Here is a 27,413-nt window from a genome sequence, read left to right as displayed (position 1 = left end):
GTGCCCCCATCTTCAGAAAGGAAAGGTAAGCAGAGAATGGAATTCTGAGACTCCCCTAAACCTCTCTCTGTGTGCAGCCGCAGTTCAGCGCGGTTTGTCACACGCCCAGCGAATCCGCCCCTGTCTGTATTCACTCTGCTTACAAAGATATACAAATGTATGAGTTACGAAAGTTTTGCTACGAACACATCGTGTTCTCTACACAACTCAGCGACGTCTTTGGAGGATCCTTACTTCAAGCAGTTAACGCCTGACCCCAATTTCTGTGGGTAATTAGTGAGCTAGATAACCACACAAAGTGGGTAATTATTTAGTACCCAAGGGTACGCTAGAAGTGGGTAGTGGCTTTGTTAACAAAAGCACATCTCTAATTATTGTATCTATGATGGGTGTTTTAAAAATACCAGTTACTATATCAAGTGAACCATGATAAGCAAGTGAACTGTTTTGCTGTCCTTCGCGTATATACATATGTATATTCCATCCTGGTTAATAATATTTACCTCTCTCGTACGGAGCGTTGTGAAAATTAATTAGTTAACATCTGTAAGACTCTCAGAGAGGAAATGTGCTGGAGAGTTTCTAAATACAGTATTATTATTGTTATTTCTGTGTTGGCTAAGAATCCCAGGGTGAGAGGAGCTTAGGGAGTAGATTCAATAGCCCGGTGTCTGTCTTGCTTTGGAAAAATACGCTCAGATAACAAATGCAGTGAGTTTGTTTGCAGGGACCGGTCGCCTACCTAGCCGTCTAACACAGGCGGTGATAGAAAAGAAAGGTATATGCCATTTCCTTGACAGCTGGCTCAGGAAAGATGCGTGGAGCCGGGGTAGGAGATGGGGAGAGGGAGGAGCAGAGAGAAGTCAGGGATGGGCCTGGAAGGAAGCTGAATCAGCCCGACCACACCCTCCTTCCAAAGTCCTTCTAGCCTTCCCTTTGATGAGCAGCAAATATGCGCAAAAATCCTCAAAGAAGACATCCGTGCAAGTGCCGGGACAAATTCATCCTAATTACAACCAATCAGCCAGATATATAGTATTTATTCTGGAGAAGAACAATCACTACAAATTACTTGAACAAATGCAGATATACATTAAAATATTACAGTGTTGAGAATAAGCACGCACAAACCAGCTTCAGATATTTTTAACCCAAGACAGGAACACCAGTGAAGAAACCCTTTCTAATTCGATTGCTTTTCTGAATCATCCCCCAAGATGGGAAGGGGATATCATTTACTTCTGCTGAGAAAGAAAGAAAAGAAAAAGAAACGAAAGGAGAGGAGAGGGTGAAAAAAGAGGAAAGGAAAGGAAAGGAAAGGAAAGGAAAGGAAAGGAAAGGAAAGGAAAAAGAAAAGAAAAGAAGAAAAGAAAAGAAAAGAAAAGAAAAGAAAAGAAAAGAAAAGAAAAGAAAAGAAAAGAAAAAAAAGAAAAGAAAAAAGAAAGCTCATGCTTTCAGGGACCTTAATTCTGGGGAGAGAGACCAAGCCTTGAAAACAAACAGCAACAAACATAAACTTACTGCTTCTTTCTCTGTAAATGTCCATCTCCTTGAGCCGGCTGTCTGGGGTCTGGCTGAAGCAGGGACAGACAGAGGCCTCTGAGTTCCACGTCTTCTAGTAGGCTCACCACATTTTTTTCTTTCAAAGCAAGGTTGTCCCTGGGATTAACCCTAGGAGTCTGGGAGATGTGAAGCATTTGGGCAGGATGAAGGGACATATGTAGAGATATTGTATTCAGCCCCGTTTAGGGTATCTAGGGAAATCGGAAAGGAGAGGGACCCCATCAGTCAGCCAACAGGTACCAGAGCTGGAACCTCTCCTGGAGGACAGCCTCCAGGACACGTGTTTATGCTGTGATTGGAGGCCAGTGAAGTGATGAGCGCATTTTAGGAGTTTGGGAGCAGAGGGAAAATTTCTCCAAAGCCACCCTAGCCAGGCTTCTGACCTGAAGCCCAGGATTCGGCACCCCCTCCCCAAGCCCAGAACTACAAAGGCTGACTGGCATTCCCCAACCCGCCCAGCTCCTTTCAAACCCACAGACTGTGCCAGACTGGCCCCACCTCCCACTGCAGCAAATTCTGTAGCCCCGCTTCAAGCTGCGCTGTGAGGAGCCAGATTTCCGTTTTAATTGTCCTACCTGGCCTTCCCCTCTGCCACTGCCCCTGGCTCTTGGTTCCTGGCACCTTTTCAAAGGCCCAACCAACTGCTTTCCCTCCCCCATTGTCATTCGAAACACCTCTAGTTCTCCCCTCCTCCAATTTTTATGTCTAGAACGTTCTCCTGTCCAGCAGCTTTTTTCATTTTTGGCCCCCACCTTTCCCTTTCTTTGGTCTCTCACATTCTCTTGTCTGACATTTTTTTGGGGGGGGGGCATGTCAAACTATAGTTGTATCTCCTGTTATGGACCCAAAACCCAAACCTAAAGTCCGCTGCCAGCATCTTCTCCTCCCCCTCCCCCCCTCCCCGCCCCCATATTAACATATTTGACAATCCAGTTCAGATCAGGGCACTTCCCAAAGGCTCACCTAAAACAAGCTGAAGCTGGTAGATAACAGGTGTGTGTGTGTGTGTGTGTGTGCGCGCGCGCTGATCTAACCATATGAACGCAGTGGGAAAGGGCCTGATGGACATGGAGGGAAGGAAGCACAGAAGAAAGGGGTCTGGTATATTTGTGGGTATTTAAGATAAAAGCAACAGAAGCTAATTATTGCAAGGCCTTCTAGAGAAAAGGGTTATATTTTTATGTGTGTATTTCTATGTCTCTGTATATAAACATATACACATATATGGTCTGTCTCGAGCTTCGACACGTCACAATATTTTAAGAGGATCTGATGATCTGAAAAGGGCATTTACCATACCGTAAACAGTGACGGGCAGGGCCCACGTGGTTTTGCAGCTAAAAGCTGAATTTGAAAGCCTTCAGACGGATTGGAAGAGGAAGATAAATCCCGTGAGACACCTACCCTCCCCCCAGCCTTGTCTGGGCTTAGCAGCTAAGAACTTCGGGAGCACCTCTCCCTGCTGCCACCGTGACTTTAAATTAAGCTCGTCATTGCCATCCATCCCTCAAAGTGTTTGTGCTCTTAACCTTACTCCTCAGGTCTTTATTGCTTTAACGTTGCAGTTCTGTTCTCTGTTACTCCTTTACTAGCTGCTCTTGAGTTCTTCGATGTGACAGACACTTACAGGCAAATAATATCTCATTTTGTCTTCCAAAGCTATCATCAGTATTTTCAAAGGTTTGGGATAGTTGGAACTGCCCAGCTCTGAGCGCAGCGCTAGGATCTGAACCAGGTCGAACTCCATGAGCCCGGTCTTTCCTTTAGATCATTGTGTTGACTCTTGTCTCCGTGTAAATGACACTTTCCACACAGTTCATCCCCTCCCACGAGCCTGGTTTCTCCTCCGATGTGGTTTCCATAGCAGTCTATACTTACTCCACTTTAACATGTATTCATTCTTTTCATTAGCTCATTTTAGCCAAGGAATATTTATTGAGTACTTGACTGTATGTCAGGCACTGTGCTCGGCAGTATAAGTCCGTTAGCTAGAGGAAAGAACTCGATGTTCTGGTGTTGGCACTATCCATAGACTATGTTGTCTCTAGCTCCAAATTCCAAGATGAACGCGGAGCTTTGGTTGTCACATGATTGCTATTGTGTTTCTGGTATATAGCTCAGCACCTGGTATATAGCAAAAGTTTTTTTTTTTAACATTTATTTATTTTTGAGAGGCAGAGAGAGACAGAGTGCGAGCGGGAGAGGGGCAGAGAGAGAAGAAGACACAGAATCCGAAGCAGGTTCCAGGCTCTGAGCCATCAGCACAGAGCCCTACGTGGGGAATGACCCCACAAACCAAACCATGAGATCATGACCCGAGCCGAAGTTGGATGCCTAACGAATGGACTGAGCCACCCAGGTACCCCCATAGCAAAAGTTTTTAATAAACGTTTATGCTGATGTGGCTTTGATTGTAACTTTTTGAGTGATCAGAGCTCATGTCTAAATAACCCTTGGAAGAACGCTTAGTACGATGCCACATAAAATAACATTTAATAAAGGGTGAACTGCAACCTTATTTTCTAAGACCATACTCTGGCTGAGGTCCCACTTATAGCCACCTTTGTGTTTCTGAAAAATAACAAATTGGTCTGCTTAATTCATTCTAAATGTTCTGAAGTCATGCTGTTTCTGTTTGAGAGCCAGACAGATTCTGTCTGAAATCTCACTGATCTGTGGATTAGGAGGTAATATCAAGTGATAAAGTGTCCAGGATGACGTGGCTGTGAAGGCCTATTCTGGGCTACACGCAGGGAGGGAGGGAGATCTCTTGCACTTTAAAGTGTGTGGGTAAGTCCAGATCTGAGATAAGCAACCGAGCTCAGATGCCCTCATTTCAGAAAAAAAGAGGTTGAGAAGCTAGAAATCGTTCATGACCATATGACCGAAAGGCTCCAGAGTTTCATAATATGTATTCTGAAAAAAGGTTACACAAGTCCTTATTTGCCTAAGGAAAGAGTACTGAAGCGTATACAAGTGGTATCCTTGGCAGGCTAGCTTCCATCCGAGACCTCATCCGGGCGATAGGGGCGGGCAGGGAGGATATGATGGCGCTCAATCCGTCCTTTGACAGGCATTGATGCACATTCAGAGTTTTGACACCACTCAAGTTTCTAAAGATGCATCCTTGGTGGCTGACCGTGACTCTCAAGGGACAGCTGGATGCATAACCACAGTTCCCCCCGACTCCAGCCCCTAAACTCTAAACATACTTTAGATGGGAACGATCTAAATTCCCTCAGCAAGAGTCCCTCATTAACTGACAAAAAGATATTCCCAGGAAGGGGAGGAAGACGAAGCTTCCTTCTGCATTGATCAGCAAAACCATTTTCCTGAAGCAACAAGACTTTGAGCCAGTAGGGAGCAGCGTTTGGTGCAAGCAGTCTGAAGCTCCAGTGGTCTCCAAAGGAGTCATCTGGCAGATTTTATACCCCAAATCTGTAAGAGTTCCAAGTGTCAGGTTAAGTAATGTCAGGCTAAAGACTTGAATTTTTGCCTAGTAAAAAAGAAAAAAAAATTATTTCGCTTTCCTTAGCCTTTTAGGATAGTAGGGGGAAATCAATGGTGAGAGAAGTCTTCAGCATATTATTTAATAATATTTTTTGATATGAATATGTATACTAATTCTGTTGCCTCCTTATGCTTCATTGGGTGAGCTTCAGAGGACTTTTCTTGGCTTCTAGATTAACTCCATACAAGGACTGTCACTTATCTGACGAGCCCATGTTGTCTATGAAGCCCTCTGGAAGGTACTCTATGGCCCACTGCCTTGGGGTCTGACTTGACCAATTTGTAAGTAGTACATTTCAAAAGCCTTTTGGATGTAGGCAGGTAAAAGAGAGAAGCTTTCACTCCTATACAATAAATGGGTAAACTGAGAGTGAAAAATAGAGAAAATCAAGGCCCTCCTAAAGGATGAGATCCCTATTACCTGTGCACTAATAGAATGGAGCCTGACGTTAAAAAAGAAGCATTATTCTTGGCTGACGCATATCATCTAAGAGCCAAGTTCTATTTTGGTCTAGGTTCCCTGCCATTCAGTCATTAGGTTTAGGCTGGCAAGCAAAAAGGCTTATTTCTGCCCCTGGAACTTTTGAAGATGGAGATTGCCAGGCCAAGAGTCTAGAGATGATAGGAGACCAAAGATATAGGCCAAGGACTTGGGCTGGAGTTATTTGTCTATATATTTGAAACAGCTACACAGCCAGGAGGTTGTGAGGAGAAGGAGAGAGGTGGGGGGAGGGGAAGGCTTTGGAAGCCAAGAGTGTTCTCATCTTAAATTCAGTCTTATTGATGCCATGGTTCATAGAGACATCTTTGCTGACCAAATTAATGCTCCTTAGAAGATCAGTCCCCTTTTATAGTATTCACCATTGCTGGATCGCTAAGTGCTTTCCAATATAAAGGAGAGAGGTATCCAAGGCAATGGTCTATCATGAAGCAGATACTGGATTACAATTCAGATTTCAAGGTTTCCAGTCAAACTCCTAAGACTGTATCTCACCTTTTCATTAATGGAAATAAAGTCAAGCCACACTCCTTCTCTTTTAGACTTTTTAGGCTCTTCAGATTAAAAACATTTTTTTTTTTTTACTAGTTAGGTTCTAAAGGTCTAGGATAAAGACAGGGAGAGGCAAATATCCTAATATCATTATTCCCTTTTCATAGTTGGGAACTGAGGCAATTAGTGGCTAAATACTTTTCCCAAGAAGGTTGTTGAAGCACCAAGAATAGAATCTAGGTCTCCCGGCCCAGCTGTGGTGAGGAAAAATGAGCTAATGTGTAGGAACCGCCTAGGGTTCATTGAGAGTGAGTTTGTGCAAATCCAAAGTATTGTTACTAATAATCATACCCTATGCCCCCTGGTTTCCCCCATTATTTACTAATGACAGCACAGTAAGGAAGAGCTTCAAAAAGATACGATTACATTTACTTGAGTGTTTGTGAAACAGAGGAGTTTCAAAAGCACTGAGTGTGCAGAATTAATAAACTTCAAAGAACACAGAAACACTGTTTGAGACACATTTTGGGGACTGAGGTGCCGAGGCAGCCCCGGACTTCCTGCTAAGATTCAAACGGAGATAGATGCATGGGGAGCACTCTGGGGGAGAAACCCAGGAATATTCTCAAGGTGGAAACTGCTAACTCAGAGATTTTAAATGTGGCGCACTCAACCCTCATCAAAGAGTCTCTCCATGCTGCAAACAGCAATGACAGGAAGACCACAGGGAACTCCGTCACAGGGAGCCACGCTAGCCTTCTGGGGTCCGATGCTTTGCCCTTCAGGAATGTTGGACTGCACACTCTCCAATCCAGGCAGGTACAGAGTAAACCAACTGGAGTTTGCAACCAACCTGCACCCCCAAATGAAGGGAGGTTAAGTGAACTTTCTGGCATTCTTAAGTCTTCAAAGATTCACCGTGATATTATGACGACCTACCGCAAGTCTGGAAAATTGTTCAGGTCATGGGCCCGTGGGTCTCTTAGCTCTGCGTGATACTTAATACCTCCTGCGTGAAGTGTGCTGATTATGATTTTACTATGGTTAGCGCTGTGCCTGCCACATGATAGGTGCTTTACAAATTATTGTTCTTTCTGTCCTCTGCTGGGAATTTAATATAATCTAGGGTCACAGTGTTATGAACACAGACCAGTCAACGGATTACACATAGGCAAGCAATCTTCAATTGAAGATTTTCCTCTCCTTCCATGTGCTCAATTACTCCAAATCCATGTCTTCAAATTGATGGGAAAATGAGACCAGCTCTAAGGTAAGGAAGGAGGAGACGCACTTTGAAAATAAAACAAACAAAATCTGGCTAGGGCTCTGTTATAAAACGTTAACAGAGCTGTTGGGTGTTTCTAGTAAGCACCTAGGTGTCAACCTGTCAAGGTCTTTTTAAAAACGAAGTAAATAAAGAAAACTGATTTAAAAATTAAAGTTGGAGAGGAAATGATTGGTGAATAACATCTTCTTCCCCCAACGAATCTACATATGTGTGCATCCCTGGGCCCAGAGGACTTGCTTTCTGTAGCACAGGAGGAATTGACTGAAGTATCAGGAAACCTGCTTTGTTCAGAGAATTTATGGAGGAAGGTGAGAATATCTAAGACAGGAAGTAAAAGAAAAATCCTACATGCTACTTCTCTTTTGCTGAACACAAGGCAGAGATGGCTCTGGAAAACACTATTGTCTAAAATTAACTTCTTGGCTCTGATAAAGAAGGAGAGGAGAGAGTAAAGGCAATTATCACCAGATCTAACATCTTCTTGGACTTCTTCAGATGACCCCAGGCTCTCCTTCCTCATCGCTTCCCGCCGCCACACAGCACATCTCGTATGAGCATATCTCATGCAGGACCTATTACACCGTGATTGTACTTAAGAGACTGTGGGATCCAGCTCTGTATCTCCGGCCCACTGCCCATGACTGGCACACAGTAAACTCTCAGTAAATGTCGAATAAAAAATGTGTAAAGTTGGGGCACAAGAGTGGCTCCGTAGATTAAGCATTCGACTTCGGCTCATATGTAAAGTCAACTTAAAGATAAAATTTAAGAGCGGTCAGATAAAGTGCAAATGCAACCATGTCCACAGTAAGCTTGGAAAAGTAGGAGTTCAATTAGATCCAGAGTCTAGGCTGGGTCTTATGGGACAGGAGGGGACAAAGAAGAGGCTCTGGCAACCATGAATCCATCCTCCATGAGGATGCTAATGCCATGTTGGTCAGGTTATGCACAGAGAATTAGAATATGGCCCTGGGGAAAGCCAAAGGTTGACAAATCTTGGTCCGGACTGCTTATTTGAACTTCAGGTACTATTTCTAATTATAGTGATCTCAAGGCACATGAACCAATGGAAACAATATAGAACTGAAAGTTAAAGAGACGTGGGTTCTCCGCTTAATTCTGTCACAGCATGGATGAACAGGTAAAGATGTGGTATGTTTATACAATGGAGTATTACTCAGCAATCCAAAAGAATGAAATCTTGCCATTTGCAACTACGTGGATGGAACTGGAGGGTATGATGCGAAGTGAAATTAGTCAGTCAGAGAAAGACAAATATCATATGACTTCACTCATATGAGGACTTTAAGAGGCAAAACAGAGGAACATAAGGGAAGGGAAACAAAAATAATATAAAAACAGGGAGGGGGACAGAACAGAAGAGACTCATAAATATGGAGAACAAACTGAGGGTTGCTGGAGGGGGTGTGGGAGGGGGGATGGGCTAAATGGGTAAGGGGCACTAAGGAATCTACTCCTGAAATCATTGTTTCACTATATGCTAACCAATTTAGATGTAAATTAAAAAATAATTAATTTTTTTAAAAAGTTAAAAAAAATGTTGTCATAGCAACCTTGGACAAGACATTTTTCCTCTCAGATCATTAGCTTCCTCCTTGAATATAAAATAAGAGGATGAGACTAGATGAACTTTTAAATCCCCTCCAGGAAAATTCTAGAACTGCACAGTCCCTCTCTCTGTCTAGATTCCATTTTCTTACAAAACTATTTTCTTAACAGTTATGATACAGACGGAATTTGTCTTTTGAAAATAAATAGAGCATCTCAGCTGATGTTAAAAACAATATAGAATCCGAACATCCAAAATGAAAGAAGAAAAACGTGAAGAGTCTCAGAATGGAGGAATTGATCACAGCAGATCGGGTCATGAAAAGGAGATCCCCATTTAACGGTCTCCCAAATCTCCTGAGCATTGCCTGGATCAAAGAAGTTTTGACAAGATTCTTAGGCAATAAGGAAGTTGTCCAGAAGAGGCAAGAATTATCCATCCCATTTCATACAAAGGGAAACTGACATCCAGAAAGGAGAGGTAATTCACTCAAGATCACTGTGAAGATGAAGTCAGGCCTGACACTCAGGTATCCTGCCTCCCACCCAATTATGTTGCCCAAATCTGTTCAGAAAGAACCCACCATTGCTTCCAGTGACTGCGAGAATGTGGTGCTGTGACCCAGCGTAACTGGGTAGTGTCCTGGCCAACTTGGCTTTCAAAAGCTCTGCTGAAATCACACCTGCTATAGCACCGATCACTAGAGAAAGTGACCACGTGAATAACCCAGAGAGACTCTTTAGAAGTTTCCCTACGGTCAACGACACTTCCACTGGCCTTGCGTCAGGAAATCTATCCGGTTTCCATCCCTTCCATCTGTCACCTTAGGCTTTTGTACATCACGTTCCTTCTTTGGGAGTCGAAGAACTTACTAGAGAAACTCATAAAGTGTAAAACGATCCTAGATCACCATGCAGAAACGACGGTTAGAGGAATTTTTGGTATCGGTATCACTCATTACCTAAAGCAATTATTTTTATCTACTTTTTAAATTAAATTTTAAATCTACTTTTCATATATGTTAGAATGTATACAATAGTGTAATGCAGATACATGCCATTCTTGTAAACATCACACATGTATGTATGTACATATATGTATATTACGTATATATCTCCTTCAGTCTAGCTGGGAAAATCTGTTTCAAAATCAACTCCTGCTCTCTCCTCGGACTTGATATATAGCCAAGCAGGCCTTTCTCGATTAACACAGCCGCCTCCTGGGAAAAGTCACAGAATAACTTTATTGATTTCCCTTTACCCTTCTCCGCATTTCTCTGCTGAAATGTTGTCTTAACTCTTAAATGTAAAAGCAAAAAGAAAAGAAAATTAAAACAAAGAGATACGCTTCCTTTAGGACCACGTTGATTCTCTTATATTTTTTTCAGATTTTCTAAAAAAGATTTTTTTTGAAGAAGGAGAGAGTACTTGTAAAGACAAGGGAGGATTAGGTTCTCCAAGGTTTTTGTGCAACAGATTTCTTTACATCGAAACCTGTGTTTTGCACACAATGCTGGACTCAATGCTACACAAACCACTTCTCCTCGTCTCTCATGACTTGGCCAGCCAGCTCTGAAAACTGCCAAGGCTTTCTGGCGAACAATCCCTCCAATGTTTCCAGGAGCCTACCCAGTGCATAGGAATATAGCGAACGTTTATTTCTCATCAGATTTTTCTACCTCAAAAGATTCGCAACAAGATTAAGTATCTTATTTAATTAAAAGAATTTTTTTTAGGATTCAGTATTTTAAAAATCAGAAAGTTCTTTAGGAGTTTCTCTGATGGCAGCTTTAGAGAGGTCAAAAAACGAGGCCCTCTCGGCTACCTTTCTGCTTGCACCTCTCACGGTGACCCGGACAGATGAACCCAGAGCCTCATTCTTGTTCTCCTTCTGGCTTCGGAAGCGCCCCGTGCCCTCGATTCTGACCATGGGGCTGGAGTGGGGTCAGGGTAGTGGAAGGAAGAGAAGGGAAATACTGTAATGCCTTAGAGTAAAAGCTCTAACAAAACACCGTTTGCATTTTTGTCACTTCCCTCCACCAACTCCACAGATTTAGTTCTATTTGCTCTAAGGCCTGAGTTCATAAAAACCTAGTAGAATTTCTATTTCTTTGGGCTCTCTTTGCTGTCACCCCCAGCTTTTCCTGCAAAGGGGAGGAAGCGGATGGACTTATTTACAACATAACTGCGATCTGATTCCTCCCCCACTTTAAGCAAATAAAGATGCCTAGTGAAATGAACGGATTGTGTTCTTTAAAATTGAAAACGCATGTGAACGCATCACCCGTCAGAAACAAGCTTAAGGAAAGTACAGGAAGAAAATGAAAGGTCTGCGAATAAACAAGGTTACAGTGATGTACACTGTTGGGTACAATTTAGTAGAGCAATTATTAACAACATGACAAATATCTGCCTCCAGTGCACAAATAAAAGGCACTCAAAACCACAAAAGGGTAGTGATGTGCTATGCTGTCCTGAGGTTTAATCACAGAGCTTTTGTTTTGTTTTGTGGGTGTGTGTTTTTTTAACAAAATACCATTTCCCACTCCCCCCCCTCATTAACTTGGAAGCTTAGTTTTAATTAAATGCCATTTTATTTTTTAGTGGCCAGTTTATCTTTTCTTTTCCATTTGGTTTCTCTGCACAATGTGAATCAGACAGTGATTTGGAAGCGTTATGGGTAAAAGTGGGTAGAAAAGCATGCTAAGAATTGGGTCATCTTGTTGAAATCAAGTTCACTTCTGTGTAGTAGAGCAGGAAGAATGGGGGGAAATCTGCCCTAATATCTTGCTGTATCTGTCCCAACTTCCTCCTTTCATAGGGCCTCAGCAGGGGGAATTATGTAGCAATGCAATTTGCATCCTGGTTAAATAGGAAGGTCTCTGGAGCACATTTTCAATAACACCCCCCCTCGTGGCAGAGGAGCCAAGATTGTACCTTGTAAGAGGAAACACTGTTTCCTTAGGCAATACAATATAGGCTCTTTGTTGAAACTGGCAACTGTGTTCTAGTGACAGGCAAGAGGGTCCCTTCTGCCTCTGGATAAATGGAATAATGGCCAGAAGCTTGTTCTAACCAGGCAGTACAAAGTCACTCTCAGTTTCCAAGATCGAATAGAAAGGTCCCTCCTGGCTTCCTGCAACACCCAAATGGAACACAACGCATCCACCATAATTTTAAGTTACAGTGTAAGAAAGTTCAGAATCAAACACTCATTCATTCATTCATTCATTCAGCAAGTTTCTATAGGGCAACTCATATAGACTGGGCTCTCCTTACGCACAATGTTAAGTGGAAGAAGAAAGATTACATCCTGCCCTTCTCTTCTTCTCAACTCCTACTATCCTTGGTATTTTCCTTGATTTCAAGTGGCAACTCATCAAAAATCCTCAGCCGATAATAGCTTCCAAGGGTTCACGTATTCATTCCAACCTCTTCTAACCTGCCTCCACCTAGAATATCATTTGATCTAGGTTTGTGTGAATAAACATTACTAATTAATACGAAGTCTTGATGATGTCCTCTCAAGTTTGATGCTCAGACTACAAAGAAGCTCTATCTTCTACCTAAAGGTAAGAAATCTCCCCATGTTGATCTCTGACATCTAAACAGCAGGGATACTTTTTTTTAGATTTTTTTTTCCCAAATGTGAACAGCCCTGGGAGTATTTGCTTCATTTCTTAGTCAGCAAGAACCTAGAGCTGTGGATGCCTGAGGGAGTCATTCCAACCGAGACTAGAATTTCAAGAGAGAAAATTTATCCAGCTACCTTGTCTGGTGCTTATAATGCATGAAAGTATCAACCTCCCCATGGCAGACTACAGGGAATGATCAGTGTGAAGTAAGTCATCTCCTCAAAGATGTATTGCAATAATTTCCCTGCTGAAATGGCAAGTTCCTGACCATGGTATTGTACACAAATAATAAATAAACAAATGCCATTATGCTGTTGTTGTTTTCCACACTGGGAAGACCTCAGAACATCTTGCTTCGACTGATAGGCTGGAATCGTTGAAAAACTTGCCTCCCCTTCCTAGTTCTTTGGCTGAAGTGTATCGGGAAAATGGTGCATTAATCATTATTTCTAATTGGGAAAAGCCTGATTATCAGGAGAACCCTGGTTAGGTGATTTGTAGAGTACTATTGTGTTGAGAGCCAAGAGACTTAAGGTAGAAGCATCTTAGTTAGCAATAGCAGAGAGGCTATGCGATTGGATCTGGTGTTTCATATATCTACTATCAAGATATATTGAACAAGATGGGCGCCGGGGTGGCTCCTGAGCGTCTGACTTCGGCCCAGGTCACGATCTCACGGTTTGTGAGTTCGAGCCCCACGTCGGGCTCTGTGCTGACAGCTCAGAGCCTGGAGCCTGCTTCTGATTCTGTGTTTCCTTCTCTCTCTCTGCCCCTCCTTGGCTTGCACGCTGTCTGTCTCTCTCTCAAAATAAATAAACATTAAACAAATTTTATATATATATATATATATATATATATATATATATATATGAACAAGTATTCAGGGAATACTTGGGTGTTTTTCTAAACTTACAGTAATTCCAACACTCAGTTGGAAGTGGGGGGCACATAATATTCTACTCTGGCAAAATTTAGAGGTAACCTGGGAAAAAATCCATCAAGTGCCTTGTAGAAAATCAAATGGGCAAAAGCATAATTGAAACCAATAAGATGGATAATGGAATCATTCAGGCTTGGATCTGAAGCCCAGATCTGCCACTTAATAACTCTGTGGACTTGGGCAAAGTACTTCACTTTTTGGAAACTCAGATTCCTGACGTGCAAAATTGGGGATGATTGGATTTTCTATGCCTATTTATTTTGAGGTTAAATGAGATAAGGAATATAAATTGTTTATCACAATGTCCGGCTTATAGTAAGCACTCAACAATGTTAGTTTCCTTATTTCTCTCTCTTTTTTGATGCATGCTTTCCTGATTTCCATTTAACCTATTTTGTGCATTTATAGAACACTGACTTTCTATACAGTTTGATTGATTTAATAGTCCAATTTTGATTAAAAATGAGTGAGGGAAGAAACCCTGGGGTGGCTCAGTCAGTTAAGCGTCCAACTTTGGCTCAGGTCATGATCTTGGGGTTCATGAGTTCAAGGCCTTAGTCGGGCTCTGTGTTGACAGCTCAGAGCCTGGAGCCCGCTTCAGATTCTGTGTCTCCCTCTCTCTCTGCCCCTCCTCAGTTCATGCTCTGTCTCTCTCTCCTTCAAAAATAAATAAACTTTTTTTTTTTTAAGTGAGTGGGGCAGTGTTCCTTGTTCTTCTATTTTCTGGAAGGGTTTTGTAAGATTAGTGTTATTTTAGAGGTTAAATTATTCTAAATCTAACACATGGAAGGAATATGAACATGGACTGGTACTTGCCATTTTTGCAAAAGATGCTCCTAATCTACTGAGGAAGTCGGAAACATGCATGTGTAGCTACAAATCAGACCAGGATAAGTGGAACAGGTTGACGAAACATTGGCGGTAGATGGTATCTATTATGTGCCAAGCACCATACAAGGTGGCAGAGACTCAGAGATAAAGAGGATGCAATTGTGAAACTTTAAGGCCCTTCACTTAGCATAAGAAGAGACATATGGGCACACAGCCGCATAGGAAAGTGGGGAGTACAAGGGCTACTAGATAAAGTAATGGCACGAAGAATGTGAAATCACTTCTGTTGGAAGGGTCAGGGAAAGTTTCAAGAGGAGAAGATATCTAGGGTAGACATGTTAAAAATAACGAGGTCAGAACTTCGATAAAATGGACACATGCCTTAAAAAATACAACTTACTCAAATGGACACCGATGAAACAGAAAATCTAAATGGCCTCGTATCTCTAAGGGCAATTAAATTCATTATCTAAACTTTCCCACAGAGAAAGTTCCGGGTCCAAATGGTATGACTGGTGATTCCTATCAAATATCCAAGTAAGAAATAATGCTAATCTTACAAAACTCTTCCAGAAAATAGAAGAACAGGGACTACTTCCCTCACTGATTTTTTTTTTTTAAATCAAAATTGGGCAAATAAATTATAAGGCAATCACAGACCAATATACCTGATAAACATAAACGCAAAAATCCTTAACAAAATTGTAACAAATCAAATCTTGCAACATATTAAAGAGCATTGTCTCCCATTAGGATTTATTCCAGAAACATAAGATGGGTTTATATCTAATAATCAAAGTAATTCATCCTATTAGTAGGATATATGGGAAAAAGCACCATTATTTCCATAGGTGCAGAAAAATCATTTGAAAAAAATTCTTATTCTTTTTTTTATTAAAGAACCTCTCATATTAGGAATAAAAAATGAATTTTTTCAATCTGATAACACACATCCTACAAAAACTTACTATAAACAAAATCCCTAATGCTTAATTATAAAATCATTTCCCCATAATATTGGGAAAAGGCCTGCTCAAATTACTTCTAGTCACCATTTCACTGGACATCTATCTTACTAATTGTAATAAAGCAAGAAAAAGAAAAGGCATAACTAGAAAAACCAACATGGCTTTTTTTTTTTTTGGTAACTGATGTAACTTTTTGTAATTGGTGTGCTCGTTTAAGTAGATAATCCTAAAATAATCTCTGTAACAATGGCCAGAATAATTGCATTGGGCAAATTATTATCTAGCAAATACAAGATTAACATATCCAAGTCAATTATATTTTTAGGCACCAGCAGCAAATCATTAGAAATGAAAAATTTTAAACCATTTATAACAGCATCATAAAACACAATATTTAGAAGGAAATTTTCTAAAATACGCGTAGAGTGAGTTCAATTGTGACTTCCAAAAGAGATGTCTACCTGGAACCTCAGAATGTGACCTAGTTTGGAAAAGGGGCCTTTAAAGATGTAATTACGGTAAAGATCTTGAGATGAGGTCATCCTGCAACAGGCTGTCCCCTAAGTCCAATGACAGAGTCCTTATAAGAGACGGAAAAGGAGACAGCACTGAGACCTAGAAGGAGAAGGCCATGTGAAGACAGGCAGGAAGGTTGGCTGAGGAACACCTAGGAGACTCCAGAAGCTAGGCATAGGACAGACTCTCCCTTCAAGAGTCCAGAAGGGGGGCACCTGGGTGGCTCAGTTGGTTAAGCATCTGACTTTGGCTCAGGTCACGATCTCACGGTTCGTGAGTTCGAGCCCTGCATCGGGCTCTGTGGTTCGTGAGTTCGAGCCCTGCATCTGGCTCTGTGGTTCGTGAGTTCGAGCCCTGCATCGGGCTCTGTGGTTCGTGAGTTCGAGCCTTGCATCAGGCTCTGTGTGGAAATTAATTAATTCACTGATAAGAAGGAACAAATGACTTACACATGTAACAGTATGGGTGTGTCTCAAAATCTTTATACTGAATGGAAGAAACCAGAAACAAAAGAGTATATACTATATTGATTCCATTTCTGTAAAATTGTAGACATTGCCAACTAATCTATAGAGACAAAAAGCAGATCAGAGTTTGCCTAGGGCCAGGGTGAGAGAAAGACCGCAAAGGGACACACAGAAACTTTTGGAAGTGATGAAGATGTTCTGGATTTTGATTGTCATGGCTGTGTTGTGGATGTGAGTCTGTCAAAACTCATTGACTGTATATTTTAAATGGATACAATTTGCTGCGTGTAAATTATATCTCAATAAATTTGCTACACATACGGAGTAGAAAGATAGCAGCTGGACAGGGGGGAAGACAGGGCATGCAGAGAGAAGCATAGGAACAAGGCACATAGAAGACATCTACGCCTTATCTCGGAAAATAGTTTACACATTCCCTCCAGGCAGCAACCCTGTCTTGTATTTTATCTACGGTCCTCTCGGTGTCCAGAAATAAGGAGGGTAACGATGCATCTGAGTTGCATGGAATTATTCAGTATATGCCCACAGGCAGCTGTTTTGAGAGTGCTACAGGTCGACTACCAGAAGACTAGGTAGAAATCCCAGTCCTTTATCCTGCTGAGACCCACGGAAGTCATTTCACCTCTCAAAGCCAAACCTGCGTAATGAACGTAACAATATCCCCACAATACAGTTGTTGTAAAGATTAAAATAATACCTACGAGAGTCCCCAGGAATATTCCAGTACATGCTACATATGCATGAAACAGTGGGGCTTCCAAACATATTTGTTGATTGACATCCCGACTGTTATTTGCTTGTTCACATACTCAAATCTCTTATTATCTGCATACATGTTTTCCATGTCAAACGATTTTCCCAGTCAGAGACGTACTTTTACGTCACTTTGGTCAATGAAGTACTCCAGAAATTAGAGCTGATTTTTTCTCTCTCTACCTCTCTATCTATCTATTGATTTATGGGAGAGAGAGGGTGCAAGCGAGCGAGGGGCAGAGAGAGAGCAGAGAGAGAGAATCCCACGAGGGGCAGAGAGAAAGGGGGAAAGAGAGAGGGAGAGAGAAGCAGGGCTCACCTGGATGGAGCAGGGTTCAAGATCACCCCCTGCAGGGCTTGAACTCACAAACCATGAGATCATGACCTGAGCTTAAGTCGGATGCTTAACCGACTGAGCCACCCAGGCGCCCCTAGAGTTGATTTTAATATTAGATTGGGCAGGATACAATTACCAAAGTAAATGTGTTCCTTAAAAAAAAAAAAAAAAATCACATAACGCATTCCACAATAGAAGTGACTGGGGATTATGCATTGTTTCTAGATTTTCTATGCCACTGCTTTGAGTACTGCAGTCAATGGAGAGCAAACTATTGTCTAAACAAAAACCAAACACACAAAAGATAAACAAGCCATGGGTAAATGTGGTCCCAGTGTGAAGGTTTCAAGGAGAAACTAGAATAATAGATACAGCGAGGGCATATGATTAAAGAAAATTAAGGCAGAAGGAGGCTCCTTAACCCAGTTGCTTAGAAGAGGCAAACTGCTAGGAGATTGTCTTTAAGAAGTAACCAGACTCTTTTAGTAAGGAGCATACAGGCATCCCTTGTCCCCAAAATAAAATGGATAATATAATCACACTGTCAAAGGCTGGTTGATTCATAGGACCGTTTGATAGAAATGGCAAATTATAGATGAGAGCAGTCATACTCGTTGAGAAATTCTGAGATTGAAAACCTCCGATGAGCTTTATTTCTCCACGTTCTGTTGTACACTCTTCGTGACATACAGGGAGGTGTGGGTTGCTTTTTAATACATTTTTGTTGGTAAGCAAATTTCATTCTTTAAAAAAATTTTCTTTATGTGTTTATTTATTTTTGAGAGCAAGCCAGAGTGCGAGCGGGCGAGGGGCAGAGAGACAGGGAGACGCAGAATGCGAAGCAGGCTCCAGGCTCTGAGCTGTCAGCACAGAGCCCCACACGGGGCTTGAACTCATGAACCTCAAGATCACGACTTGAGCCAAAGTTGGACGCTAAGCTGACTGAGCCACCCAGGTGCCCCACAAATTTTGTTCTTTTAGTTTAGGGGTGAGCAAACTAGAGGCTTTGAGCCAAATCCATCCTGCTTCCTGTTGCACTAGAATCTTCTTGCTCCCGTTGGTTACTCTTGATATGGCTGTTTTTCACTACAATGAAAAATGGCGGGATTCCGCCATGGTGGAATTGAGTAGTTGCAACACAGACCCTACGGCCAACAAAGCCCAAAATATTTACTCTCCGGCCCTTTCTAGATAAAGTCTGATGGCCTCCTGTTCTAATGCAACGTTAGATCTGGATACTGGACCATCTGCATCGATGTTATATCAAGAATAGGGGAGCTGTTCTAAAAGGATCTCTAGAAAGTCTTGTCTTCTCACGGTGTTAGTGGGATCCTCTTTAAAACTGAATTCCCCCCTCTTGCCTGAAACCATTTTGCTAAGATGAGAGAAAGGCTTTTCAAATATTGCCACCCATCTCATAAGTTTATGGACGGAATTGTGCAATGGACTCAGAAAGAGAAGTTCAGTTTCAGGGTGCCACTTACATAGAACCAACTAGGAGGCAATGTGAGTTTCTCTGTTGTCTCATTGAGGGGCAGGATTTATCCTCGGACTTCTATCTGGCCATGACTAAATTCTGAGGTCCCAGAACCACCTGTGCCAGCAAACAACATAAAACTGGACAGAGAGGACACCTTCCATTCCTCAGACTGATGTTCATTTTTGCTTAACTTCTCCTCGTTTATCACCTGACCTTTAGAACCTGAGACTCTATTGGCTCCCACTTGTTTGTCTTTTGTGAATTACTCCTCTGTACTTGAACCTTAGTCTGCTGTCAGAAAACCCTTCCTGCTTCTTTGAACTTCTTCTCCGGTTCCTTCCAGACAGCACTGGTCTCATGTTATCCATATCCCAGGGTGAGCCTGGGTCTTTAGTCCTCTCTGGGTTCCAGTTCAACCATGTATAAAATGGGAATGCTATGTTTTCAGGTTCTCTGCACAGATCTACTAAAGACAAGTGGAAAGGTCACTAATGGAGATACGAACACTAAGTTGCAAGCATAACAGATTCTCTTTTTTTTATTTCAAAAAAATTTTTTTAGCGTTTATTTATTTTTGAGACAGAGAGAGACAGAGCATGAACGGGGGAGGGTTAGAGAGACGTGGGGCTCAATTTCAGGAACTGTCATATCATGACCTGACCCAAAATCAAGAGTTGGATGCTTAACTGACTGAGCCACCCAGGCACCCCCAGATTATCTTAATATTGATATTACTAAAGACAATCTAAATGACGGTTGTAATCAAACTATTTCTGCATCAGTTTAAAATGGCCAATCTAGGGGTGCCCAGGTGGCTCAGTCAGTTAAGGGTCTGACTCTCGGTTTTGGCTCACGTCATGATCTCACAGTGTGTGGGTTTGAGCCCCGCTTCAGGCTCTGCACTGACGGTGCAGAACCTGCTTGAGATTCTCTCTCTCCTCCTCTCTTTGCTCCTCCCTGCCTTGTGAGTTCTCTTTCTCTCTCAAAAATAAATAAACTTAAAAAAATAGCCAATCTTGGGGTGCCTCGGTGGCTCATTCGGTTGAACGTCCGACTTCGGCTCAGGTCATGATCTCACGGATCGAGGGTTCAAGCCCCGCGTCGGGCTCTGTGCTGACAGCTCGGAGCCTGGAGCCTGCTTCTGATCCTGTGTCTCCCTCTCTCTCTGCCCCTAACCCACTCGCATTCTGTCTCTCTCTCTCTCTAAAAAATAAATAACCATTAAAAAAAATTTTTTTTAAATAGCCAATCTAGAAATTATCATAAATTTGAAACTTAAAATACTTTTCCTCTAAAATAGTATGAGAGAGAAGAGTATGGCCACATGTTCATTTTTAGAAAAAGCTAAAAATAGTAAAGAAAGAAAAGAATGCTACATATCACCTGACATATGCAAAGCCCACCTTGGTACTTAAATTTTTTTCTTAATGTTTACTTATTTTTGAGAAAGAGAGAGAGAGAGAGAGAGAGAGAGAGAGAGAGAGAGCACGAGTGGGGGAGGGGCAGAAAGCAACGAGACAGAATCCGAAGCAGGCTCCAGGCTGCGGGCACGAAGCCTGATGCAGGGCTCAAACTCACAGACTGTGAGATCATGACTTGAGCTGGAGTCAGACGCTTAACCAACTGAGCCCCCCAGGTGCCCCCCACCTAGGTACTTAGGAAGACGCACAAATAATCCTCAAAAGCTTAACACAAAACCTGAAGCTCTGAGCTAATCGTGCTGTTTCGTAACCTTTCAATAATAAAATATAGTTGTGATCTTCAAAGTGACTGTTTCCCTTTTCTGTCTCTGCCCTAGGGCTGTGTGTCCAGCGTACTCTTCAGTGCTTGGCTCTCAGAGCGCTGTTCCATGGTTACCGGGGACAATACTCTTCAGAAGCATTGAAAACAACGGCATTCCCATTAGTGAACGAACAACACTTTATCTGGTTTAATAAAATGGCCACCAGTGAAATTGACAAAATGGTGTGTGTATATGCGTATACTTGGAAGAAGACACCCAATATGGCAGCGTAATATTTATTTTTATTTTTATAATCCCACGGTAAGCTAAATTTTTCTTGCCGCTGCTTGATTACAGAAAAGTTTATCCTTTCTCCACTTTGCAGACACGAGACTTTGCTTTCCATCCCTAAAACACATACTAACTCGTGACCTAATAATCTATACTGTACCTAGAGCAACACACCCCGCCCACCAGTTCTGAGTCGGTCAGTATGTTGTCAACCTCGACCTCCTGGCGCCCACCCTGGGAGACAGCAGTGAGCCAATCACCCACTTTTGGACACTCAGCGTGGCAAGCTGAATGTCTCCACAATACACTACGCCTTGACTTTAGAGCCCCCTCGTAACTGCGTGGTGACTCAGTTCACTTATGGTGTACCGCCATTTTGGTTAACTGTTTCGCCAGGCCCGACTATGTTTCAGAGAAACGAGCTGCAGGTGGCATGGGGAAGCAGTTGAAAGGCAAGCACAAGAGAGCAGGAGGGGCAACTGCCAACCATCAATACTAAGACGACTAAAGAGCAAAAAGCGAAGAAAGACCTGATGAGAGTGTGGAATTCAACAATGGCCCATTCTGCTAAGGGGTGACCCTTAGCCACCAAGTGGGTTAGGGGCAGAAAACTGCTTTAAAAGGCTAAGCAGGCAAGAGTGTTGTGGTGCCCAGGTAGGTAAGCTTTTATTCTTATAAAAATTTACTTCCGCGGCAGACCTTGTTCCTTCATAAAATCAGGTAGCTGAGGAATTGCTGATATAATTGACGAAGGGCTCATTTAGCCCTTTTATGGGGCCAGCTTACCTTTTTTTCTCCCTTGCTCTTGCGTGTAGGGTCTCCAGGGAGGGCAAGCCTATGTGACTTTGGCCCCGTGCATAAGCACAGTCAGGTGCTTAATGAATGTCTGGTGACGATGATGAGCAAGAACTTAATAACAGGGTCTTCTCTAAAGGCTGATTAATGGGGCTTCAAGTTAATATGATTTCATTCTCTCTTGGCACTCGTACTTCAGTGGGTGTAGAGAGATGACAAATTGAACATTCATTGAAAGAAGAAAGCAGAATGTTCGATTTGGAAGTATGTGGATTGCTTTGTTAGAATATTTGCTGATGGTTAAAGAATAGGATTTCCAAGATTTTATTCCCAGGACTCATTCTATGACGTGGACATAATCTATCATCGCACACTTCCATTTCCAAGATGTTCATAACCGCATTTACCATTTGCAACATATTAAGAGGATCTGCAAAATTAAGGGATCCTTGTTTTAATCAGAAACGGTATTTGGTGCTTTCGCAACCATCCACCGATGAGCCAGAAAACCAAGGGGAGTTGACAGCTACTGTGGTCCTATGATTCTGCCATACCACAAAGGAAGCATTCCACAGAAACCCTTCTCTCCATGCTAGTGGATGATGACTCTATAGTCTTAGGCTCCCGTCTGAGATACTCTGGCCTCTCATCACCACTGAGTCACACAAAAACAGGAAACCCAACTTTCCCCTAAACAGGATTCTCCTTATTGGTTCCAGCCATCATTCTCCCAGATTTAAAATGTGAAAGTTATCTTCGATTGGCCCCCGCCCCACCTCCCACCACCCCCCCCCCCCACCAAATCACTTTTTACGAAAGTTACAAAGTCTGTCGCTCTTCTGTGAACCTGGGTCTTTTATTTGTTCCTTCCTCTCCACTTCGCACTATTGTCTTTGACCAAGTTCTTTGCCTCCTCACCTCCTGGGTAACTCCAGCCGTTTCCCTACTGGCCTCCCTCTCTCCAGTTTCTTCCCCCTCCAGTCCACCTGGAGCTCCATTTAAGTTCTTTCTGCTTTCATTGTGTCATTCTCTAACCCAAAGTCTTCATTGGCAACTTATGCCATCTCGTATCTGTAAGACCATGCATCTAAGAAAACCTCACAAGCAGCATAGCACGAGAGAATCACTGTCATTAGCAATAATGACTCTTCCTGGCTTTTAGGACATGACATAATGTAACCCATCTTCCTCGAAGTGTAACCTGATTTGAAACTGCTGGCCAACACGTTACCTTGGGCTCTAGTTGGGTCAGGCTCCACACTGACAACAAGCATGACCTTTATCACGTGTTCCCTGCAGAGGGAGACCTGGAAGCTTCCTGACAGTGAAGGTGGGAGCTTTTTATACGGTGAAATGACCAGACATACATGGTTTGCCCATGAGCTCTGTTCTTGACCCTGTCTTGTTTATTTTATTAAATCCTTGAAGGAAAAAAAAGATTATATTCTTATCAAATCTTCCGATATGAAAGGTGAGGGGAAATAAAAGCTATGCCAGCCAACAAGATCAAAGTTCAAAGAGAACTCCGGCAAGAGGTCAAAATGAAGAGCACCGAATATGACAGAAATAAATAAGTTTTGAATGCTAGATTCAAAACTCCAACTGAACTGGGTGGGGGAGACCTCACATAACGACTCTTTTAAAATATTTCCAGGGGAGACCAGCATAAGGGTGAGAACGTGAGGAACAGGGTACAAGAGAATGGATTATTTTTAAGGTTTGGTTTAAATACGAACCCAGCCAACACACTGAGTTGTGAAGGATCTAGAAATCGCATAGAGTATGTAGATTTATCCATGTTTCTCTTGAAAAGAGGACATTAAGAAAAGATGTAATGTCTTTTCTTTTAGGACTATCCTTAAAAAAACAGGGAATAGGGGGCGCCTGGCTGGCTCAGTCAGTTAAGCGTCCGACTTCGGCTCAGGTCATGATCTCTCGGTCCGTGAGTTCGAGCCCCACGTCGGGCTCTGTGCTGACAGCTCAGAGCCTGGAGCCTGCTTCAGATTCTGTGTCTCCCTCTCTTTCCGCCCCTCCCCTGCTGGTGCTCGGTCTCTCTCTCTCTCTCTCTCTCAAAAAGGAATAAACATTTTTAAAAAAGGGAATAGAATTATTCCCTGCAGCAACAGAGGGACGAACTGGACCCACTGGTGGAATTAGATGTATTTTCGGAAGTTAACTTCTATGACTAAAGGTGTTCAAGTAGTAGACAGTGACATCAAGGCAGGAACTTTTTTTTTTTTTTTTACATTCTTAGAGTGTAGAGAGTCTAGACAACCTGAAGTTTGTCGATTTTTAACCCCTGAGGTGCAGTGTTGCTCCCCCCTAGCCCCGGTAACAAACTGAACTGCGCTCACCACCTCTATACAACACTGATCGTATACGCTTTCCGCTCAGACCTCCCTCTGCCTTGTCCTTCTCACTAGACTGGGAACTCCTCGAAGTTCTATATAGTTCCAGATTCTAGCACAGTTCCCAGGGAACTAAGGTACTCAATATATTTCACTGAATTAACAATTGTAAGTTTCTGCCTAGGAAAATCCTCCCTTCAAAGTCCGGCATGAGTTCCCACTTTCCACAAGGTACCTCCCCTACTCTTGCAGCTTTCTATTCTGTGCCATACTATTTGCCAGAATGTAGTTCTCCATTTCTTTCCTTGTATTGTGTGTGTTTGATGAGCGCCATACCTATCTCCCCAACTAGACGTCAGTCCCCAGTGAACAAAAGGATACCGTTTAAAAATTAAGCCACCCACTCATCACTGTGCTCGGCACTGAACTGATGAGTGATAACTGATGAGTGCTTGCTGGTTGAGTACTCTAGACAATTTTAACATTAAGAAAAAAAGTCTTATTACAAAGAGAAACACAGTAACAAAGAGAAAAATAGTAACTTTATAGTGGAGAAACATGGCAGACACTCCCTTAACCAAGTGATCAAAATTAACATCACTAGAAAGACTAGGAAGGCATCATTGGCTCTGATATGATGTCATCATCTCTCCTGCGGACTTCTTGCCAAAAAGAAGTAACCACAATCTAATCATCAGAAAACATCCAAACTGAGGGACAGTCTACAAAATACCTGACCAGTAGTAACCATTAAAAATATCCGGGTCAGGGGCGCCTGGGTGGCGCAGTCGGTTAAGCATCCGACTTCAGCCAGGTCACGATCTCGCGGTCCGTGAGTTCGAGCCCCGCGTCGGGCTCTGGGCTGATGGCTCAGAGCCTGGAGCTGTTTCCGATTCTGTGTCTCCCTCTCTCTCTGCCCCTCGCCCATTCATGCTCTGTCTCTCTCTGTCCCAAAAATAAATAAACGTTGAAAAAAAAAATTAAAAAAAAAAAATATCCGGGTCATAGAAGACAAAGAAAAGACTGAACCCCTCTCACAACATGAAAGACACTGAGGAAACGTGACACTAAATGCAGTGTGGAGTCTGGACCAGGAAAAGGGCGTTAAAGGGAAAAGTTGAGAAATGCGAATAAAGTCTATGGATTAGTTAGTACCATTAAAACAATGTTGATTTCCAAGTTTTGACAATTACACGATGGTTATAAAAAATGTTAACGTTAGGGAAATTTAGATTAAACGCTGTACTGTTTTGTAAGTTGTCTAGTAAGTCTAAAATTCCTTCGAAATAAAACATTTAAGCAAATCACATTTTGGTGTTCTTCAACCAATTAACCAGAGAATCGCGTCTATGAAAAGCTTATACACTGTGAAGAGGAAATGGTCATTAGTGGTAAAGAATTTGAGTGGGGATCCAAACAATTAAAACCGCTACCTTTAACACAAACAAGGTACAGCTGATTCTCGCTCTTTGCGGTAGTTATGTCTGTAGAGGTGCCGCAAACACTGAATTAGTGAATACTGAAGAACTGCTCCCAGCGGAAGTACGGAGAGCGTTTCCTGCAAGCTTCTGGTCATGGTTTCATCAGCCGATCAATACATAACCTTGATTTATGTGTGTTTCTGTTTATTTATTTTTTTTTTTAATTTTTTTTCCAACGTTTTTATTTATTTTTGGGACAGAGAGAGACAGAGCATGAACGGGGGAGGGGCAGAGAGAGAGGGAGACACAGAATCAGAAACAGGCTCCAGGCTCTGAGCCATCAGCCCAGAGCCCGACGCGGGGCTCGAACTCACGGACCGCGAGATCGTGACCTGGCTGAAGTCAGACGCTTAACCGACTGCGCCACCCAGGCGCCCCTGTGTGTTTCTGTTTAAAGACACCTTATTTAATATATATTGTTGATTCATTAACATTGAACTCCCAGCCAACAGCTATAACTCATGACTGAATGAAGCTTATCTAACACGTGTATTTTCCCCAAAAGGCACGTGACAGCTTTTCTGTGCTTAGGACCTACACAGCGGCTTGGGGGGCCATTTTAAACACTGAAATCATCAACAAAAAGTGCACAAATGGGGAAAGCGTGGCACTAAATAGATCTCAAAAAGGACACAGTGTGAGAGCCGAAACACGAAGGCAGAAGGAGGTCACCTTGTTTGACCTCAGCTTGGAACATGTGAATGGGGCGACATAAATTTTCGATGCTCTGTGTGTGTCTGCAAATGACCACAGAAGCATTGCTAGTATTAATTTGGGTTTACAAATAACTACATTTTAGTGAGTTGGCAAACTTGAAAATATGGAATTCATAAGTGAGCATCGACTGTACCCTAAAACATATCGAGTGATTGTGAACTTATGTACCTCTGCCTTAAGTGAATAAGAGAATGAGTATAACAGTTGCATTTGAAATGACAAATTGAATTCTTGAAAAATTAGAAAGCAACTAAGGATTCTTCAATCATCAGAGCCCAGCAGAAAGAATGGGGCTTCTTCACTAAGACTTGCCCAGTTTGAGCATCACAATTTTCTTAGAGATGGAGACAGTTCGTGAGATTTCTATCTGAACTTCCATTCTGTCTGGGGGTGTTTTAATTCTATAACTCAGTTCTATTTCAGCTTACTACCTTTTCCTCCTTGCTGTCTGAGGGCCTTTCTAGTACCCTGGCCTCAGTAAGTCTAACGATATTTATCCCCTTTCATTTCCATGACTACAGTCAACAGTACACATGGCGATAACCTGAACTTGATCATCATCTGGAATGGCCCCACCCTCAGGAAATCTCTTACTTACTGCACATCCACTCCTCGCTTGTGTTGGATGTATTTAATTTCTATTTGTGATAGAAGAAACCTCAAAATTCCTTCTGATCCCCTCAGTTAATCACTGTCTTCTAGCTGTACTTAAACTATCTCTATTTAGTCAGTAACATTTGTGAAGACATTTCAGTGATGCTTTCACTAGAACCCCAGGATCTTAATCTTCTGATCTTCTATACCTTTTCATCTTCCAAACTCTGATCTTGAGTATTGCCATTTGTTTCCTCTGCGTCTATCCCGGCCTGCCAAATACTGCTGTAAAAATGCACAACACCATACTGTTTAAATCCAAAATAAATTAATTTACTTAATCAACCTTCGGCAAGTATTTGTCATCCTTATTCTTACTCATCTACTGTTGAATCCCCATTGCACGGACAGGATATGCCAAATATTCCCTCCTCTCTGTACATGTTGCCAACACTCTAGTTCAGACTGATACAGGGATCACCTGAGTCTATGGTAATAAGCTCTTAACTAGTCTCCCCACTTCCTGTCCTGTCCACTTTATACGCTAATTAATCATCTTAAAGTGGACAGTTAATCAACCTACCTGCTCCCTATA

The 27,413-nt window shown here is 42.3% G+C and overlaps 1 protein-coding gene and 1 long non-coding RNA gene across 12 annotated transcripts in view; both read right to left on the bottom strand.

The window, feature by feature from the left end:
* Positions 1-27,413, bottom strand: part of LOC147576907 (uncharacterized) — a 279,867-nt gene that overhangs the window by 15,253 nt on the left and 237,201 nt on the right. For 8 of the 11 annotated variants that reach the window (XR_015241264.1, XR_015241267.1, XR_015241271.1 and 5 more), the window contains one exon: positions 1,522-5,001. The exons of 1 other annotated variant lie outside the window; for it this stretch is intronic. This is a non-coding gene — a long non-coding RNA (uncharacterized LOC147576907). The remainder of the gene's footprint in view (positions 1-1,521; positions 5,002-27,413) is intronic. 2 more of the 11 variants (XR_015241261.1, XR_015241270.1) reach the window with 2 other exon arrangements.
* On the bottom strand, positions 10,677-20,720 carry BLID (BH3-like motif containing, cell death inducer). Its single transcript, XM_086679308.1, is given in 4 exon segments — positions 10,677-11,899; positions 11,901-12,013; positions 12,016-12,057; positions 20,687-20,720. Coding segments are annotated over 4 exon segments (342 nt in total). The 3' UTR covers positions 10,677-11,746.

The sequence above is a fragment of the Puma concolor genome, chromosome D1 (assembly GCF_028749965.1).
Source record: "Puma concolor isolate L17-30 chromosome D1, mPumCon1.1.hap2, whole genome shotgun sequence".
Classification (NCBI taxonomy): domain Eukaryota; kingdom Metazoa; phylum Chordata; class Mammalia; order Carnivora; family Felidae; genus Puma; species Puma concolor.
Note: the sequence above shows the minus strand (reverse complement) of the source record. Positions and strands in the feature narration are given on the sequence as shown.